The following is an 18,219-nucleotide window of genomic DNA, read 5'->3' as shown; positions in this document are numbered from 1 at the left end:
TTAAGGTGATGCCCCCTTGTTCTGGACTCCCCCACCACAGGAAATGGTTTCTCCCCTGAATGGCCTTGCTATAATTTTAAGATCATGAGCCCTCGTTCTATTGCAGCTCCTTAATGAGGACATCGAAGATGGCTTCATCAAAGGAGGGCGTGGGAGGGAACACATAGTTATGGCCAGCTTTTATTGCTGGCCGTCTCCTCCCACCCACCCCCCCCGCCTTTCCAAAAAACAGGCTAGTTTATAGTAGCAGCTGCGGCCCTTTAAGAGCTGTTCAATCCTGAGGGAGGCGGCCACTATGGAATGTGTTCCATTTCCCCCAGCGCTAACATTCCTCACCTTGATGAGAAAAAATGGACAGAGAGGAGCACAAAGAAGAGATAAACAGATTACTCAGCAAATAAGACATGGAATTGGAGATAGATGGTTTGAGCTGGGTAGTTGGTAAAAATTGATCGCACCTTCCTGAAAAATGATTGCATCTTGAAACCAGTTCTTACTATCTATGTGTGCTTAATAATCACCAACAAAAACAGTTTATATTCACAGTGCGCTTGATGTTACGTGGCACAATTAGCCTACACACACCAGAGTTAATGACCCTGATATTTACAGGAAGTGGCCTGTTAATGGGCAGGAAACCCGGAAATGCTGGGAATGTCGATTTAACGGCAGAACCGCATTGGAACTTTTTTTACTCAGTTGGCTGTTGGCAGCCGGCCAGATTGAGAGGCTGACCAGCTGCCGGGCGAGAAAGCTGCGGTAAAAGCCAGCCGCCGGGGACCGCTCGCGATGATCCCCGGCAGTGGGGAATATGGGGGGTCAGTGGAGTGGCGTTGTGGTGGCAGGGGAGAGAGGTCGTGGGGATAGAGGTCTTGGGGAGAGAGGTCACAGGGAGAGAGGTTGCAGGGGAGCGGTTGCGGGGGAAGAGAGCTGGTGAGGAGAGAGGTGGCATGGTGAGGTCGCGGGAGAGAGGTCACGGAGGAGAGGGGTGGCGAGGAGATGTCGCGGGGGTAGGCCATGCTGGGGGAGCCTCAAGCTTCCTGGATGGGGTGGGAGATTAAAATTAGCCCCAATCCCACAGCTTAAATGGCTGACAGAGAAATTTTCTGAGTCCATTCAGGTTGCACCATGTAATTTCAAGGCCTGTATTTTTACACTACAGATTTTCTTTTGACGTTGTTTGCAGAAATGCAAATGATAGGTTAACCAAAATGTAAGACATTAATACAGAAACATAGAAACTAGGGGCAGAAGTAGGCCATCCGGCCCTTCAAGCTTGCACCACTATTCAATAAGATCATGGCTGATCATTCACCGCAGTACCCCTTTCCTGCTTTCTCTCCATACCCCTTGATCCCCTTAGTCGTAAGGGCCATATCGAACTCCCTCTTGAATATATCCAATGAACTGGCATCAACAACTCTCTGCGGCAGGGAATTCCACAGGTTAACAACTCTCTGAGTGAAGAAGTTTCTCCTCATCTCAGTCCTAAATGGCTTACCCCTTATCCTTAGACTGTGTCCCTTGGTTCTGGAATTCCCCAACATCGGGAACATTCTTCCTGCATCTAACCTGTCCAGTTCCGTCAGAATTTTATGTTTCTATGAGATCCCCTCTCATCCTTCTAAACTCCAGTGAATACAGGCCCAGTTGATCCAGTCTCTCCTCATATGCCAGTCTTGCCATCCCGGGAATCAGTCTAGTGAACCTTCGCTGCACTCCCTCAATAGCAAGAACGTCCTTCCTCAGATTAAGAGACCAAAACTGAACACAATATTCCAGGTGAGGCCTCACTAAGGCCCTGTACAACTGCAGCAAGATCTCCCTGCTCCTATACTCAAATTCCCTAGCTATGGAGGCCAACATACCATTTGCCTTCTTCACCGCCTGCTGCACCTGCATGCCAACTTTCAATGATTGATATACCATGACACCCAGGTCTCGTTGCACCTCCCCTTTTCCTAATCTGCCGCCATTCAGATAATATTCTGCCTTCGTGTTTTTGCCACCAAAGTGGATAAGCTCACATTTATCCACATTATACTGCATCTGCCACTCACTTGCCCACTCACCTAACCTGTCCAAGTCACCCTGCAGCCTTTTAGTGTCCTCCTCACAGCTCACACCGCCACCCAGCTGCGTGTCATCTGCAAACTTGGAGATATTACACTCAATTCCCTCATCCAAATCATTAATGTATACTGTAAAGAGCTGGGGTCCCAGCACTGAGTCCTGCGGCACCCCACTAGTCACTGCCTGCCATTCTGAAAAGGACCCGTTTATCCCGATTCTCTGTTTCCTGTCTGCCAACCAGTTCTCTATCTACGTCAGTACATTACCCCCAAAACCATGTGCTTTAATTTTGCACACAAATCTCTTGTGTGGGACCTTGTCAAAAGCCTTTTGAAAGTCCAAATACACCACATCCACCGGTTCTCCCTTGTCCACTCTACCAGTTACATCCTGAAAAAATTCTAGAAGATTTGTCAAGCAGGATTTCCCTTTCATAAATCCATGCTGACTTGGACCGATCCCGTCACTGCTTTCCAAATGTGCTGCTATTTCATCTTTAATAATTGATTCCAACATTTTCCCCACTACTGATGTCAGGCTAGAAGGTCTATATTTACCCGTTTTCTCTCTCCCTCCTTTTTTAAAAAGTGGTGTTACATTAGCTACCCTCCAGTCCATAGGAACTGATCCAGACTCGATAGACTGTTGGAAAATAATTACCAATGCATCCACTATTTCTAGGGCTACTTCCTTAAGTACTCTGGGATGCAGACTATCAGGCCCCAGGGATTTATCGGCCTTCAATCCCATCAATTTTCCTAACACAATTTCCCGCCTGATAAGGATTTCCTTCAGTTCCTCCTTCTCACTCGACCCTCGGTCCCTTTGTATTTCCGGAAGGTTATTTGCGTCTTCCTTCGTGAAGACAGAACCAAAGTATTTGTTTAACTGGTCCACCATTTCTTGTTCCCCATTATAAATTCACCTGAATCTGACTGCAAGGGACCTACGTTTGTCTTCACTAATCTTTTTCTCTTCACATATCTATAGAAGCTTTTGCAGTCAGTTTTTATGTTCCCAGCAAGCTTCCTCTCATACTCTATTTTCCCCCTCCTAATTAAACCCTTTGTCCTCCTCTGCTGAATTATAAAATTCTCCCAGTCCTCAGGTTTGCTACTTTTTCTGGCAAATTTATATGCCTCTTCCTTGGATTTAACACTATCCTTAATTTTCCTTGTTAGCCACAGTTGAGCCACCTTCACCGTTTTATTTTACTCCAGACAGGTATGTACAATTGTTGAAGTTCATTTAATCTTTAAATGTTTGCCATTGCCTATTCACCATCACTCCTTTTAAGTATCACTCACCAGTTTATTCTAGCCAATTTACGTCTCATACCATCAAAGTTACCTTTCTTAAGTTCAGGACCCTAGTCTCTGAATTAACTGTGTCACTCTCCATCTTAATAAAGAATTCTGCCATATTGTGGTCACTCTTCCCCAAGGGGCCTCGCACAAAAAGATTGCTAATTAGTCCCTTCTCATTACACATCACCCAGTCTAGGATGGCCATCCCTCCAGTTGGTTCCTCGACATATTGGTCTTGAAAACCATCCCTAATACACTCCAGGAAATCCTCCTCCACCGTATTGCTACCAGTTTGGTTAGCCCAATCTATATGTAGATTAAAGTCGCCCATGATAACTGTACGCATCCCTAATTTCTTGTTTGATGCTGTCCCCAACTTCACTACTACTGTTTGGTGGTCTGTGCACAACTCCCTCTAGCGTTTTCTGCCCTTTGGTATTCCATAGCTCCACCCATACCAATTCCACATCATCCAAGCTAATGTCCTTCCTTACTATTGCATTAATTTCCTCTTTAACCAGCAACGTCACCCCATCTCCTTTTCCTTTCTGTCTATCCTTCCTAAATGTTGAATACGCCTGGATGTTGAGTTCCCAGCCTTGGTCACCCTGGAGCCATGTCTCCGTGATGCCAATTACATCATATCCGTTAATTGCTATCTACGCAGTTAATTCGTCCACCTTATTGCGAATACTCCTCGCATTAAGGCACAGAGCCTACAGGCTTGTCTTTTTAACACCCTTTGCCCTTTTCGAATTTTGCTGTAATGTGGCCCTTTTTGCTTTTTGTTGTGGGTTTCTATGCCCTGCACTTTTACTTTTCCTCTTTCTATCTTTTGCTTCTTCCCCCATTCTACTTTCTTCTGTCTCCCTGCATAGGTTCACATCCCTCTGCCATATTTGTTTAACCCCTTCCCAACAGCACTAGCAAACACTCCCCCTAGGACATTGGTTCCGGTCCTGCCCAGGTGCAGACCATCTGGTTTGTACTGGTCCCACCTTCCCAGAACCGGTTCCAAATGTCACAGGAATTTGAATTCCTCCGTTCTGCACCTCTCCTCAACCCATGTATTCATCTGAGCTATCCTGCGATTCCTAATCTGACTCGCATGTGGCACTGGTCGCAATCCTGAGATTACTACTTTTGAGGTCCTACATTTTAATTTAGCTCCTAGCTCCCTAAATTCGTCTTGTAGGACCTCATCCCGTTTTTTACCTCTATTGTTGGTACCTATATGCACCCTGACAACTGGCTGTTTACCTTCTCCCTTCAAAATGTCCTGCGCCCTCTCCGGGACGCGAAAATTTACTGCAAAAATAATCAGCTTGTGATACTAAGGGTTTCTTGGCAGTGCGGTAAATGCATTCCTCAGTATTAAATCATTCCTTTCCAGCAAGTTTAAATTCTTTTTAATATATTGATTTTTTTTTTGTGTGTACATTAAGCTGCTACTACAATCCCCCAAAGTACCCAGCTTGGACTGGCCTTGTAATGAAACCAATAAGTGAGATTATAAAACCGTCTTGGCACGAATGCAACTGCAGCAGTTGGGGAATTGCAGATTGCTAATTCAGCCAAGAACTTCAGTCAGCATCGACCGGCAACATAGAGCTGAGGAAGCACTGGACTCAAGGAGGGCAGTCAGCAGATTGTCACGCCGTTAGCTACGGCAGCTGATGGAGGCGTTTTTGCCCCTCGTCCCCTCTCGGCATCAGCCAGACAAATTTTCTTTTACTTTCAGTGATTTATCGTGGGGTGAAAGTGTGCCGCAGGTTCAGCAATAATTATATAGCGCCTTTAACATAGTTAGATGTCCCAACGCACTAAATCAGACAAAACTTGACACCGAGCCACAAAAGAAGACATTAGGACAGGTGATCAAATGCTTGGTCAAAGGTGGGGCAAAGGCAATTGGGAATGCCGATAGGAGCGCCGAGCTCTCTGAGGGTTGTAGGGCTGGAGGAGGTTACAGACACAGGGAGGAGCGTGCTCCTGCGGGGTCTTGAACATGAGGGTGAGAATGTTAACTTCGAGAGGCAGTGTAGGTCAGCAAGCACCGGTGTGATGGGTGAACGGGACTTGGTGCGAGTTAAGATATGGGCAGCAGAGTTTTGGATGCGCTGAGGTTTACGGAGGGTGGAAGATGGGAGGCCGGCGAGTAGAGCATTGGAATAGTTGAGTCTGGCGGTAACAAAAGCATTGAACCCACTCAGCTGGCACCGCGTGTTACAGGCAGCGATATCATGAATATGCTTCTAAAGAACATCAGCAGCTGCTTGTTTCGAAAGTCCAGCAATGGCAACAACTGAAACGAAATGTACAAGAACCCGAGCCACCAAGCCGTAGCTTAATCCTAATGTGCGAGCACCTCGTGCAGAGAAACGCTGAGTGTGCGTACAAAAAAAACCGAGCAAACACAAAAATAATTCTGCCAACACTGGCAGTCTTCAAAACAGCTTGCTGCGATCAGAGCAGGTTGAATTCACGCTGTGTCCAGTCATAGTAAATAATTAATTACCTGGGCAAAGGGAAAAATTAACCACTTCCCCATCCCGCTCCCTCTGGGGACTTGATGGGTGTGCGTGCACACCTGGGTTAGAAATGTCAGGGTGACCGTCTCAGTCACGGAGAGGAGCAGTGCTATCTTCGTCTTTAACCCTTTCCTCTCCTTGACGTCGCAAATTGCAGTACTAGTAACAAAACCATCTGCTCTGACCGTTGTGCCAGTCATAGAACCATGGAAGTTTACAGGACAGATAGAGTCCTCTCAGCCCATTATGCCAGTCCTAGCTCTTTGCTGAAGCAATTTGAAAACTTAGCCCACTGCCCCACTTTCCCCCCATAGCTCTTTATCTTCCTCGGCTTCGAATATCAATCCATTCTTCCCGTAAGAGATGGAATGGCCTCTGCCTCAACTACTCCCTGTGATAAAATATACCGAGGCCAAAATTGCCCCTTCCCTTAAGGCCTGTTGCCGCCAGAAATCGGCGGTCATGCAGCGGAGTGGAATTGCTGCCATTTTTTAAATTGTCCTCCTGCGGTATCCTTGCGGTGACCCGTTCCCCCACTCCCGCTCTGCTACTGCTGATCCGTCCTAAGTGTGTCATCCGAGCGCGCACTGCCGATGTGCACCCCGAATGCGAAAATCTTGCTCCCGCCGCTTGGTGCCACCGACAGCTTTTTCGGTCGGTGCACTGTACTTGCAACGCTTGTAAAATGCCGGTGCAGCTGCCGTTAAAGGGGAGGACCTGCTGCCGCAGCCGGCATCTTATATTTTTTTTGTCAGCTGACTGCCAGGTCGGGCCAACAGTTATGCCTCCGGGTTCGGCCGGGCTGCCATCAAGCAGCCTGGCACCCCGTCTTGGATGCCAGGCCACTGGCCCGGCTGAAACCCTCCCTGGCGGCCCAGTGGACACAACTTAAAGAATCGCAAAGCTCACAGCAGCTCTCCCCTTTAAGTGAAGGGAGGAGACATGGTGACACGCCAGCGTGATGACATCATCAGCGCCACACTGATGAGTGACAGCGGCAGGCACTCTGCCCGTCCCCCCCACTTCCGCACCTCTACTTACCAAACGTCTGCTCTCCGCTGCATTTCCGCCCCCTTTATGACTGACTTCCGGGCCGCTCGGGAAAAAAAGCCAAAAAGCGGAATTTCGTGCAGAGGCCACCATATCTACCGCAGCGGTGAAAACAGTCGAAACACATTAGGTGCGCCGCATTTTCTGCGTGGGTGAATTTCGTCCCACCATATCTAGCAATTTTCTGCATAAAGAAATTGCCCCTAACCTCTTTCCTCACTCTTGAGTCTCTCATTCTAATGAAAGTTTCTCATCCCTGCCATTTTAACAGACGTTGACTGTTTAGAGCACCTAACCCGGGCTGACACTTCAGTACTGAGGGAGTGCTGCACTGTCAGAGGTGCCGTCTTTCAGATGAGGCCTTAACCAGAGGTCCCAGCGCCTCGATTTATCATCTCATTCGAAAGACAGATGGAGCTGTTCTCTGCAGTTAACTCTTGCCATAGCTACTAACTACTGTGCGAGACTTTGATGCTGACACATGGGGCACAAAGTATTCCTTTCCCCAGCAATGACATCCTTCACCTTGGTGTCTGACTGTTCATGCACCTTCTGACTTATCGATCGATCATTTTAGTGTGCGTCATTTCTTTGGTGAATATTCAAGTAGCTGTTAGCTACAAATGTGTCCCAAGGCTGATGGAATTAATTTAGTGCTTACCATGACAATTTTCAGCAAGGGGATACATTTTACATGCAATTCTGCATTCACAATCCAAATATAGGTTCCTGTAGTGAGAGAGGAACTGCATGAGCGATAGTCAAGCTGTTTGGAGACTTGATTCCAAAATGGAACGCGATAATGTTGGGGAGTGGAGGACGGGGGGGGGGGTGGGTCGATAAAATCAATTGTTATAGAAGAACGACTTTAAGTCAAACAATTATCTTAACTGGAGATTATTCAGTTAGCCTCTGAACAGCAAAGCACTTTCTCACTTTAATTGTGCCATCTAACACCTGACTGTTCAGTTCAAAATCTGATTGCTGTGTTGTTGCAAGTGCTGTGTTTTAGGGAATTATTGTAAAAATTATTTTATGTATCAGAAAACATTACTGGGTTTTTGTGCTCTTCAGGGGCTTTTCGGACTGGGAAATTGAACGTTTCCCATTGCAGACTCCCAGTGCTTGTGTGGCATGACTGGATGAGTTCCTCCACTCTGCCCCAACAAGGTGCCTCAGCTGGATATTCACATGAGGACCCTGTTGCACCAATATGAAGTGATTCCAGCTCCAATGCTAGTCTTCCTGTGGTTCCGCTGCTTGGGACTGTCCAACCAGAGTCAGTTTTGTAGCATGGGTCTGTATCCACTAAGAACTGGTGTCAGCTGTGGTTCAGTGGGTAGCACTCGCCTCTCTTGAGCCAGTAGGTGGTGGGTTTAATTGCTGCTCCAGAGATAAATCTAGGCTGGTGCTCCCAGTGCAGTACTGAGCGAGTGTTGCGCTAAGTGCTGACTTTCGGATGTGACGTTAAATTGTGGCCCGAAGCCCTCTCAGGTGAATGCCACTATTTCAAAGAAGAGCAGGGGAGTTCTCCCTGGTGTCCTGGCCAACATTTATCCCTCAACCAACATCACTAAACAGATTATCTGGTCATTATCAAATTGTTATTTGTGGGGTCTTACTGTGTGCAAAAGTGGCTGCTGTGTTTCCTACATTAAGTTCCCCCCTCCCAATAGCCCCTTGATTATCAATTATTGGGATGCTTTTAGTATCTTCTACCGTGAAGACCGACACAAAATATTTGTTCAAAGTTTCTGCCATTTCCCTGTTTCCCAATAAATGCTGGCATTCCCATGACACCCACTTCCTGTGAATGAATTTAAAAAAACCAGAGGTGCCAGTCTATGGCCTTGGCACTTATCCTCCAGCTGTCAACTGAGGTCCAAATTCAAAAAATTTGTTTGAAAATTAGCTTTGGTGGGTAGGGAGCGGGGAGGGCTTGTGCGTACTTATAATTCAACAAAAATTCCCAATCCCAGGATGTCATTTGCGTTTCCATGAACACCACTGGCCTTCCATATGTAAATTTTAATTGTGTGTCGGAGCAAAAAATCCATTTTAAGTGCACATCGGGCTGATAGACTAAATCGCACAGTTTGAAATGTTTCTGTACCATGTGATTCTCACTGCAGTGTTACTGTACCATCTCACGATACACTGATATCAGCATATCACAGAGAAGGAGCAGTTGGTGTATATGTTAAACACAGAGCAGTCGCTGTATGCATTAGAGCAGGAGCATTTGAAAGAAAGACTTGAGTTTATACAGTGCCTTTTACCACCTCAAGATGTCCCAAAGCACTTGACAACCAATTTTGAAGTGTAGTCACTGTTGTAAAAAGCAAATGACATCCTGGGATTGGGAATTTTTGTTGAATTATAAGTACGCACAAGCCCTCCCCGCTCTTCCTACCCACCAAAGCTAATTTTCAAACAAATTCTTTGAATTTGGACCTCAGTTGACAGCTGGAGGTTAAGTGCCAAGGCCATAGACTGGCACCTCTGGTTTTTAAAAATTCATTCACAGGAAGTGGGTGTCATGGGAAGGCCAGCATTTATTGGGAAACAGGGAAATGGCAGAGACTTTGAACAAATATTTTGTGCCGGTCTTCACGGTAGAAGATACTAAAAGCATCCCAATAATCGATAATCAAGGGGCTATTGGGAGGGGGGAACTTAAAACAGTCACTATCACTAGAGAAAAAGTACTCAGTAAAATAATGGGACGAAAGGTGGACAAGTTCCCTGGATCTGATGGCCTGCATTCTCGGGTCTTAAAAAAAGTGGCTGCAGAGATAGTGGATGCATTGGTTGTAATCTACCAAATTCCCTGGATTCTGGGGAGGTCCCAGTGGATTGGAAAACCGCAAATGTAATGGCCCTATTTAAGAAAGGAGGGAGGCAGAAAGCAGGAAACTATAGACCAGTTAGCCTAACATCTGTCATTGGGAAAATGCTGGAGTCCATTATTAAGGAAGTAGTAGCAGGACATTTAGAAAATCATAATACAGTCAAGCAGAGTCAGCATGGTTTTATGAAAGGGGAATCATGTTTGCTGAAGTTCTTTGAGGATGTAACAAACAGGGTGGATAAAGGAGAACCAATAAGTGGCATGTATTTGGATTTCCAGGAGGCATTCGATAAAGTGCCACATAAAAGGTTACTGCACAAGATAAGAGTTCATGGGGTTGGGGGTAATATATTAGTATGGATAGAGGATTGGCTAGCTAACAGAAAACAGAGAGTAGGGATAAATGGGTCATTTTCAGGTTGGCAAACTGTAACTAGTGGGGTGCCACAGGAATCAGTGCTGGGGCCTCAACTATTTACTATATTAATGACTTGGACGAAGGGACCGAGTGTAATGTAGCCAAATTTACTGATGATACAAAGATAGGTGGGAAAGCAAGTTGTGAGGAGGAGGTAAAGAATCTGCAACGGGATATAGATAGGCTAAGTGAGTGGGCAAAAATATGGCAGATGGAGTATAATGTGGGAAAATGTGAGGTTATCCACTTTGGTAGGAAAAATAAATAAGCAAATTATTATTTAAATGGGGAGAGATCTGTGGGTCCTTGTACATGAAACAAAAAAGGTTAGCATGCAGGTACAGCTAGTAATTAGGAAGGCATATAGAATGTTGGCCTTTATTGCAAGGGGGATGGAGTATAAAAGTAGGGAAGTCCTCCTACAACTGTACAAGGCGTTGGTGAGACCGCACCTGGAGTACTGTGCACAGTTTTGGTCTCCTTTTTTAAGGAGGGATATACTTGCATTGGAGGCAGTTCAGAGAAGGTTCATGAGGTTGATTCCTGAGATGAAGGGGTTGTCTTATGAAGAAAGGTTGAGCAGGTTGGCATTTAGAAGAATGAAAGGTGATCTTATTGAAACGTATAAGATTCTGAGGAGGCTTGACATGGTAGATGCAGAGAGGATGTTTCCCCTCGTGGGAGAATCTAGAACTAGAGGGCACAGTTTCAGAATAAGGGGTCACCCATTTAAAACAGAAATGAGGAGGAATTTCTTCTCTGAGGGTTGTGAATCTTTGGAATTCTCTACCCCACAGAGCTGTGGAGGCTGGGTCATTGAATATATTTAAGGTGGCGATAGACAGATTTTTGAATGATAAGGGAGTCTAGGGTTATCGGGAGCGGGCAAGGAAGTGGAATTGAGGCCAAGATCAGATCAGCCACGATCTTATTGAATGGGGGAGCAGGCTCGAGGGGCAATTGGCCTAAAAAGAACATAAGAAATAGTAACAGGAGTAGGCCATATGGCCCGCTGTACTGTAGCACTTTGCAATCTTTCTTCATTTAAATAATAACTTGCTCTTTGATTTTTTTTCTGCCAAAGTGCATGACTTTTTGCCCACTCACTTAGCGTGTCTATGTTCTTTTGCAGATTTTTACTCCTGCTCCTATTTTTTATGTTCTTATGTTAATGCTGCCCATCCCTAGTTCCCCTTGAGAAGGTGGTGGTGAGCCACCTTCTTGAACCGCTACAGTTTTTTTGTAGCAGACAACTGAATGGCTTGCTGGGCCATTTCAGAGGGCAGTTAAGCATCAACCACCTTGCTGTGGTTCTGGAGTCACATTTAGGCCAGACCAGTAAGGATGGCAGATTTTCTTCTCTGAAGGACATTAGTGAAACAGATAGATTTTTACGACAATCTGCTAGTTTCATCGTCACCATTACTGATACTAGCTTTTTATTCCAGATTTATTTAATTACAAAGGATATACGGCACAGAAAAAAACCATTCGGCCCAACCAGTCCATGCCAGTGTTTATGCTCTACTCACGCCTCATCTAACTCTATCAGCATAACCCTCTGTTCCCTTCTCCCTCATATGCTCGTCTAGCCTCCCATTAAATGCATCTATATTATTCACTTCAACCACTCCCTGTGGTAGCGAGTTCCACTCTTTGGGTAAAGAAACATAGAAACATAGAAAATAGGAGCAGTAGTAGGCCATTCGGCCCTTTGAGTCTGCACCGCCATTCAATATGTTCATGGCTGATCCGCTATCTCAACACCAAAGTTCTGCTTTTTTCCCATACTTCTTGATGCCTTTTGTTTCTAGAAATCTATCTCCCTCTTAAATATATTCAGAGACTCGGCCTCCACAGCCTTCTGTGGTAGAGAATTCGACAGGTTCACCACCCTCTGAGTGAAAACATTTCTCCTCATCTCGGTCCTAAATTTCCTACTCCGTATCCTGAGACTGTGACCCCTTGTTCTAGACTTCCCAGCCAGGGGAAACATCCTCCCCGCATCCAGTCTATCCAACCCAGTCAGAATTTTATACGTTTCAATGAGATCCCCTCTCATTCTTCTAAAGAAGTTTCTTCTGAATTCCCTATTAGATTTCTTGGTGACTATCTTATATTGATGGCCTCTAGTTATGCTCTTCCCCATCAGTGCAAACATTCTCTCTGTATCCACACTATCAAAATGTTTCATAATTTTGAAGAGGTCACCCCTCAGCCTTCATTTTCCAAGAGAAAAGAGACCCAGCCTGTTCATCCTTTCCTGATATGTATAACCTTGCATTTCTGGTACCATCCTTGAAAATCTTCTCTGCACCCTCTCCAGTACCTCTATATCCTTTTTATAATATGGCGACTAGAATTGTATGTAGTACTCTTAAGTGTGGATTAACTAAGGTTCGATACAGGTTTAGCATAACATAGAAACATAGAAAATAGGTGCAAGAGTAGGCCATTTGGCCCTTCGGCCCTTCGAGCCTGCACCACCATTCAATATGATCATCGCTGACCATGTAACTTCAGTACCCCATTCCTGCTTTCTATCCATACCCCTTGATCCCTTTAGCCGTAAGAGACATATCTAACTCCCCTTTGAATATATCTAACGAACTGGCCTCAACAACATTCTGTGGTACGGAATTCCACAGGTTCACAATTCTCTGAATGAAGAAGTTTCTCCTCTTCTCGGTCCTAAATGGCTTACCCCTTATCCTTAGACTGCAACCCCTGGTTCTGGACTTCCTCAACATCGGGAACATTCTTCCTGCATCTAACCTGTCCAATCCCATCAAAATTTTATATGTTTCTATGAGATCCCCTCTCATTCTTCAAAATTCCAGTGAATATAAGCCTAGTCGATCCAGTCTTTCTTCATATGTCATTCCTGTCATCCCGGGAATCAGTCTGGTGAACCTTCGCTGTACTCCCTCAACAGCAAGAATGACCCTCCTCAGATTAGGAGACCAAAACTGAACACAATACTCCAGGTGAGGCCTCACCAAGGCCCTGTACAACTGCAGTAAGACCTCCCTGTTCCTATACTCAAATCCCCTCGCTATGAAGGCCAACATACCATTTGCCTTCTTTACCACCTGCTGTACCTGCATGCCAACTTTCAATGACTGATGTACCATGACACCCAGGTCTCGTTGCACCTCCCCTTTTCCTAATCTGTCACCATTCAGATAATATTCTGCCTTCATGTTTTTGCCACCAAAGTAGATAACCTCACATTTATCCACATTATACTGCATCTGCCATGCATTTGCCCACTCAGCTAAGCTGTCCAAGTCACCCTGCAGCCTCTTAGCGTCCTCCTCACAGTTCACACTGACATCCAGCTTAGTGTCATCTGCAAACTTGGAGATGTTAGCTTCCCTACTTTTCAATTCTATGCCTCTAGAAATAAACCCTAGTGCTTGGTTTGCTTTTTATATGGCCTTGCTAACCTGTGTCCCTTACCCTCTCCACTTCTCTCCTCTCCCTTGACTGAATTTAAATTCCCCAGCTGCTGTGGTGGGATTTGAATTCATGTCTCCGGAACTTTAGTCCAGGGTCTAATGGATGGTCCAATAACTCGTCCCAAGGCGCTTCACAGGGGCATTATCAAACAAAATTTGGCACCGAACCACAAGACAGGTGACCAAAAGCTTGATCAAAGAGGTAGGTTTTAAGCAGGGTCTTAATGGAGGAAAGAGAGGTGGAGAGGTTTAGAGAGAGAATTTGAGAGCTTAGGGCATATCATCTGAAGGTACGGCCATCAATAGTGGAGCGAAGGAAATTAGGGATGTGCAAGTGGTCAAAATTAGAGGCGTGCAGAGACCTCGGGGGATTGTAGGGCTGGAGCAGGTTACAGAGATAAGGAGGTGCGAGGCCCTGGAGCGATTTAAAAACAAGGATGAGAGTTTTAAAATCAAGGAGATGCCGAACCGGTCAACAAGCACTTGGGTGATGGGTGAACAGGACTTGGTGTGAGTTAGTATACGGACAACAGAGTTTTGGATGGGCTCAAGTTTACGGAGGGTGCAAGGTGGGAGGCTGGCCAGGCGAACATTGGAATAGTCTAGTCTGGAGGTAACAAAGGCATGGATGAAGGTTTCAGCAGAAGATGAGCTGGGGCAGGGATGGGGATGGGTGAAGTTATGAAGGTGGAAGTAGGTGGTCCTGGTGATGGAGAGGATATAGGGTCAGATGCTCAACTCAGTCAAATAGTAGTATTCACAGATGGAGTTGCAGCTGATGTCCCTGTCTGATATGTTGGCTATCCATATCAGTTCATCTGTAATGTCTCATTGACAGTACACAAAAGCAACCTAAGCCCCGCGAATGGATTCAATCCCATTATGCTCGCACTGTACATAAAAACAAATTGAAGTTACAACACAGAAATAGGCCATTCGGTCCATGTCAGCATTTACCCTCCACATGAACAAATAGCCCTAATCATATTTACCCGCCCTTTTCCCAAATCCCTTCAACCCCTTTGTAAGAATATAGAGATGTTTTTGCATTATTTATAGGATGGAACAATGACAGGACAGCTAAAGTACGTTAGCAACACTCCTCCTTTATGATGCTCCTTAAAATCTACCTCTTTGATTATCTGTCCAAATATCTCCTGATGTGACTCAGTGTCAAATGTTGTCGAATAATATTCCTGTGAAGCACTTTGGGACATTAATGGCGCCATATAATTGCAAGTTGTTGTTGTTTATTTATATTATTATGATAGCCTGTTTGCTAGAGAAGTACGAGTGTAACAGCCAAAGAAGATCTTTTAAAAACTCCTAATAACCCAGTGGATAAAGGTGCCATGAGGTGTGATATTAAAGCCATACAGAGCACAAGGTTACAGGCTCGACCTATGATGATCTCAGCTAATGGCAGAGGTTAGGATGCTACAGATAGCTGTGGCTCAGTGGGCAGCACTTTTGTCTCTGAGTCAGAGGTTGTGGGTTCTTAGTCCCACACCAGAGACTTGAGCACATAATCCAAGCTGACACTCCAGAGTGCTGCACTGTCAGAAGTGCCGTCTTTCAGATGAGGCATTAAAACTGAGGCCCCGCGATGCCTTCTCAGGTAGATGTAAACCATTCATTGGCTCTACTTTGAAGAAGAGCAGGGGAGTTCTCCCCAGGGTCCTGGCCAATACTTATCTCTCAACATTAATAAAGCAGATTATCCAGTCATTATCACATTGCTGTGGGAGCTTACAGTGACTAAACTTGAAAAATGTACTTAATTGGCTGGGACATCCTGAGGTGGTAAAAACACAATATAAATGCAAGTCTTTCTTTTTTCTGCCTGGTCTTCAGATCTTTGTTGCAAAGACGGTGGGGGAGTGGCCTAATCCCAGATACATAGCTGTCAAGATCAGGGGTGTGTTAGGAATGAGATTTATGATTAGAAATAAACGTGAGAGAGTTTGCTAAACCCATTTAAAGCCTACGCCGTTCTGTTTAGGAATGAGATAGGTGAAAAGGCCAAATGAATGAGTCTCGCTCGAAATGATTGCGACTGAGCACGGATGGACACAGCCACTAGGGGGCATTAGGTATTGTCCCACTCCACTCGTCTGATCTGATTTCCCCTCCCTCTTTGTCTGGAGAAGCCTCAGCTCAGCATGGGCCAGAGCTGAAACTGAATGGAGACGCCCTCGAAACTTCAATCTGCCCGTTTACAGTGAGTCATTTAGGGGACAGCATCTGTGTGCATTTTACATAGTCTCGCTACAGTTACAGTGCAGAGGAAAGGGTTGCAGCAACAATGTGACGTGGGGGCAGATCATCTCCTTGCCTTACACCTCTCAGCCAAGAAAGAAGACCGGAATCGATGGTCATAAGGACATGAATACTTACCTGGCTCCGCAAAGTGTTGCTTGGGGCAATTTTAACCTAACCCACCTGTCAGGATACTGGCGAGATCGGGTGCACCACTTGTTTTACACCTGGTCTGATTTTATTCTCTGTTGAAGGCAACGGAGAGTAATATCCCATGGGATTCCCGCCCAGCGTGTTAGGTTCAAATTGTCTCCAAGAAGAAAGAGTGCTTTGGGGCAGTTTGAAATCTAGATTACTGGTGTCCAGGCCAATGGCACCTCAGTGGTGTTTGATCTATAACCACGTTTCACTTATATTCCTTTCCGTTTGCTTTTCCCTCAGGGTGGAGAACACTGTTACTATCATGGCCAGATACGGGGGAACGACAAGTCCAAAGTTGCTCTGTCCACCTGCGATGGGCTTCAGTAAGTATGATCAGGGGGCTCTCCCTGGGAAGATCGTGTGCGACTTACAGCTTTAACGCTGGGTTACGGGATGAGTTCAGAGATGGAAGGTCGCTCGGTGGGCCGGGCAGTGGAGTGGGCTCTTTCACCGCACCCTAACCCCCAGAACTGGAGTTCAAATCCAATGCAGACCAATGGGATGAACGTCTTCTCCCCATACATGGTGAAATGGGTGGGGAGGATAAACCTAGTCGTTGATGGATTTGGACAGAATGCTGCCTCTAATGTGGCACGCAGTTGTCAGTCCAGCTCATAGGAGCTGCAGGAGGGTTGGAGGGTGAGGAGAAATGGAGATGACCCACAGGTTTAATATGGATGCTTAGGGGATTAATGCGTATAGTTGAACTCTGCAGCTCGCTGTGCTGTAAAGGACCCCCTTTCCCCAAACCCTCCCTCACACCACACACCTCCCCCCTCCCCCCACCCACGCCCCCCTGCCAAAAGCAAGTGTAAATCCAAAAGAACAGTTTACAAACTCGTAACAGGACCACTTTGGTAATGCAGCATTATAATAGATAGGGAGGAAGTTTAACTCTCGTAGCAGCCTATTGGATAAAGGCAACTTCCTGCGCAGCACTGAGTGATATGGGCCACAAGAACCAGTGCCCAGTTCCTGGTGTACAGTAAATTCATTGGGGCTGCAATTGGAGAGAGTTGGTTTCAGTGCACCGGGGTTAGAGAAGGGAAAATTGACCCGGAGCCAAGCTCCTGTTTGCCACCATTGGCAATCTCCGTTGGAAGGGTGCACATAGGAATGTTGATGGAGGTCACCATTGGACTTGGCCTTGACACCCATTGCCGTCAAATAGCTGGTCAATACACACAGTCTAGGCTCACATGTAAAGAATTGCCTCTTCAGTGAAGATCAGGAACACCCGGGGAATCACACCCCAGCACGAGTCAGCCCCCCAGGAGAAAACTGGAAAGTAAACCTTAAAAAATAACACAATACACCTAAGTGTTTAAAAGGGAAGGTAAGTAGGGCCAAATACCACAAATGGCACTTGTCTGAGCATCACCTTCCCTTTAAGTGCCAGGAGAAAGGTTTTTTCAGGGAGTGAACCTGCTTGTCTGACATGCCACAACTTCTATCTGGCCATATCAATCATGTCAGATTAGAGAGCCCAAGGCTTAGTCATATACTTTATAGATCCCACACTCAGTCTGCTGCAGTTATGGACTCACACCCATTGCACACTTCACTGAGACAGAGGGGCCGAAATTGGCCTCTTGTGCGCCTGCCGTTAGCTCCTCTGGGAGGTTTTTCGCCTGAGCGCAGCGGGAACAGTGCCCGCCCCCCCGCCCTGTGGAATTGGGTGGGGGTTTTGCGGAGGCACTATGAGGTAGTGCCTCGCGCCCGCCGGAAGCTCCCCGCTCGGTTGCGCGCGCCGATGATGACAACATCATCATGCACAGCATCCTGTTACCGCCCCGGAAGTGAAATTTGGCCACTCACCCTCACTTTCCACCTGGCGATGACAACAACAGTTTCAGCTGTCGAGTTGGAGTTGGGAGTTGGCTGGAGGAGTGCTAGTTAAATGCGCCATCTTGAAAACAAATTTTTGTTGGCCTTTACTCTTTATAGATTGCTAACACGTAGGCAGAGTGGCTGGTGGACAGATTGCTGTGATTTTGACTTCAAGAACTGTTCTGCCACCTAACTATTCCCCTATATCATTGAAGGAAGATTTGAAATCGCAAAATTT

General features: G+C 46.0%; 1 protein-coding gene across 3 annotated transcripts in view; it reads left to right on the top strand.

Moving 5' to 3' along the window:
* The window catches only part of LOC139260061 (disintegrin and metalloproteinase domain-containing protein 23-like), a 304,045-nt gene that overhangs the window by 126,267 nt on the left and 159,559 nt on the right, over positions 1-18,219 (top strand). For all 3 annotated transcript variants that reach the window (XM_070876183.1, XM_070876182.1, XM_070876184.1), the window contains one exon: positions 16,392-16,474. In XM_070876183.1, the coding sequence (XP_070732284.1) occupies positions 16,392-16,474 (83 nt within the window). The remainder of the gene's footprint in view (positions 1-16,391; positions 16,475-18,219) is intronic.

The sequence above is a fragment of the Pristiophorus japonicus genome, chromosome 3, assembly GCF_044704955.1.
Source record: "Pristiophorus japonicus isolate sPriJap1 chromosome 3, sPriJap1.hap1, whole genome shotgun sequence".
Taxonomy (NCBI): Eukaryota; Metazoa; Chordata; class Chondrichthyes; family Pristiophoridae; genus Pristiophorus; species Pristiophorus japonicus.
Note: the sequence above shows the minus strand (reverse complement) of the source record. Positions and strands in the feature narration are given on the sequence as shown.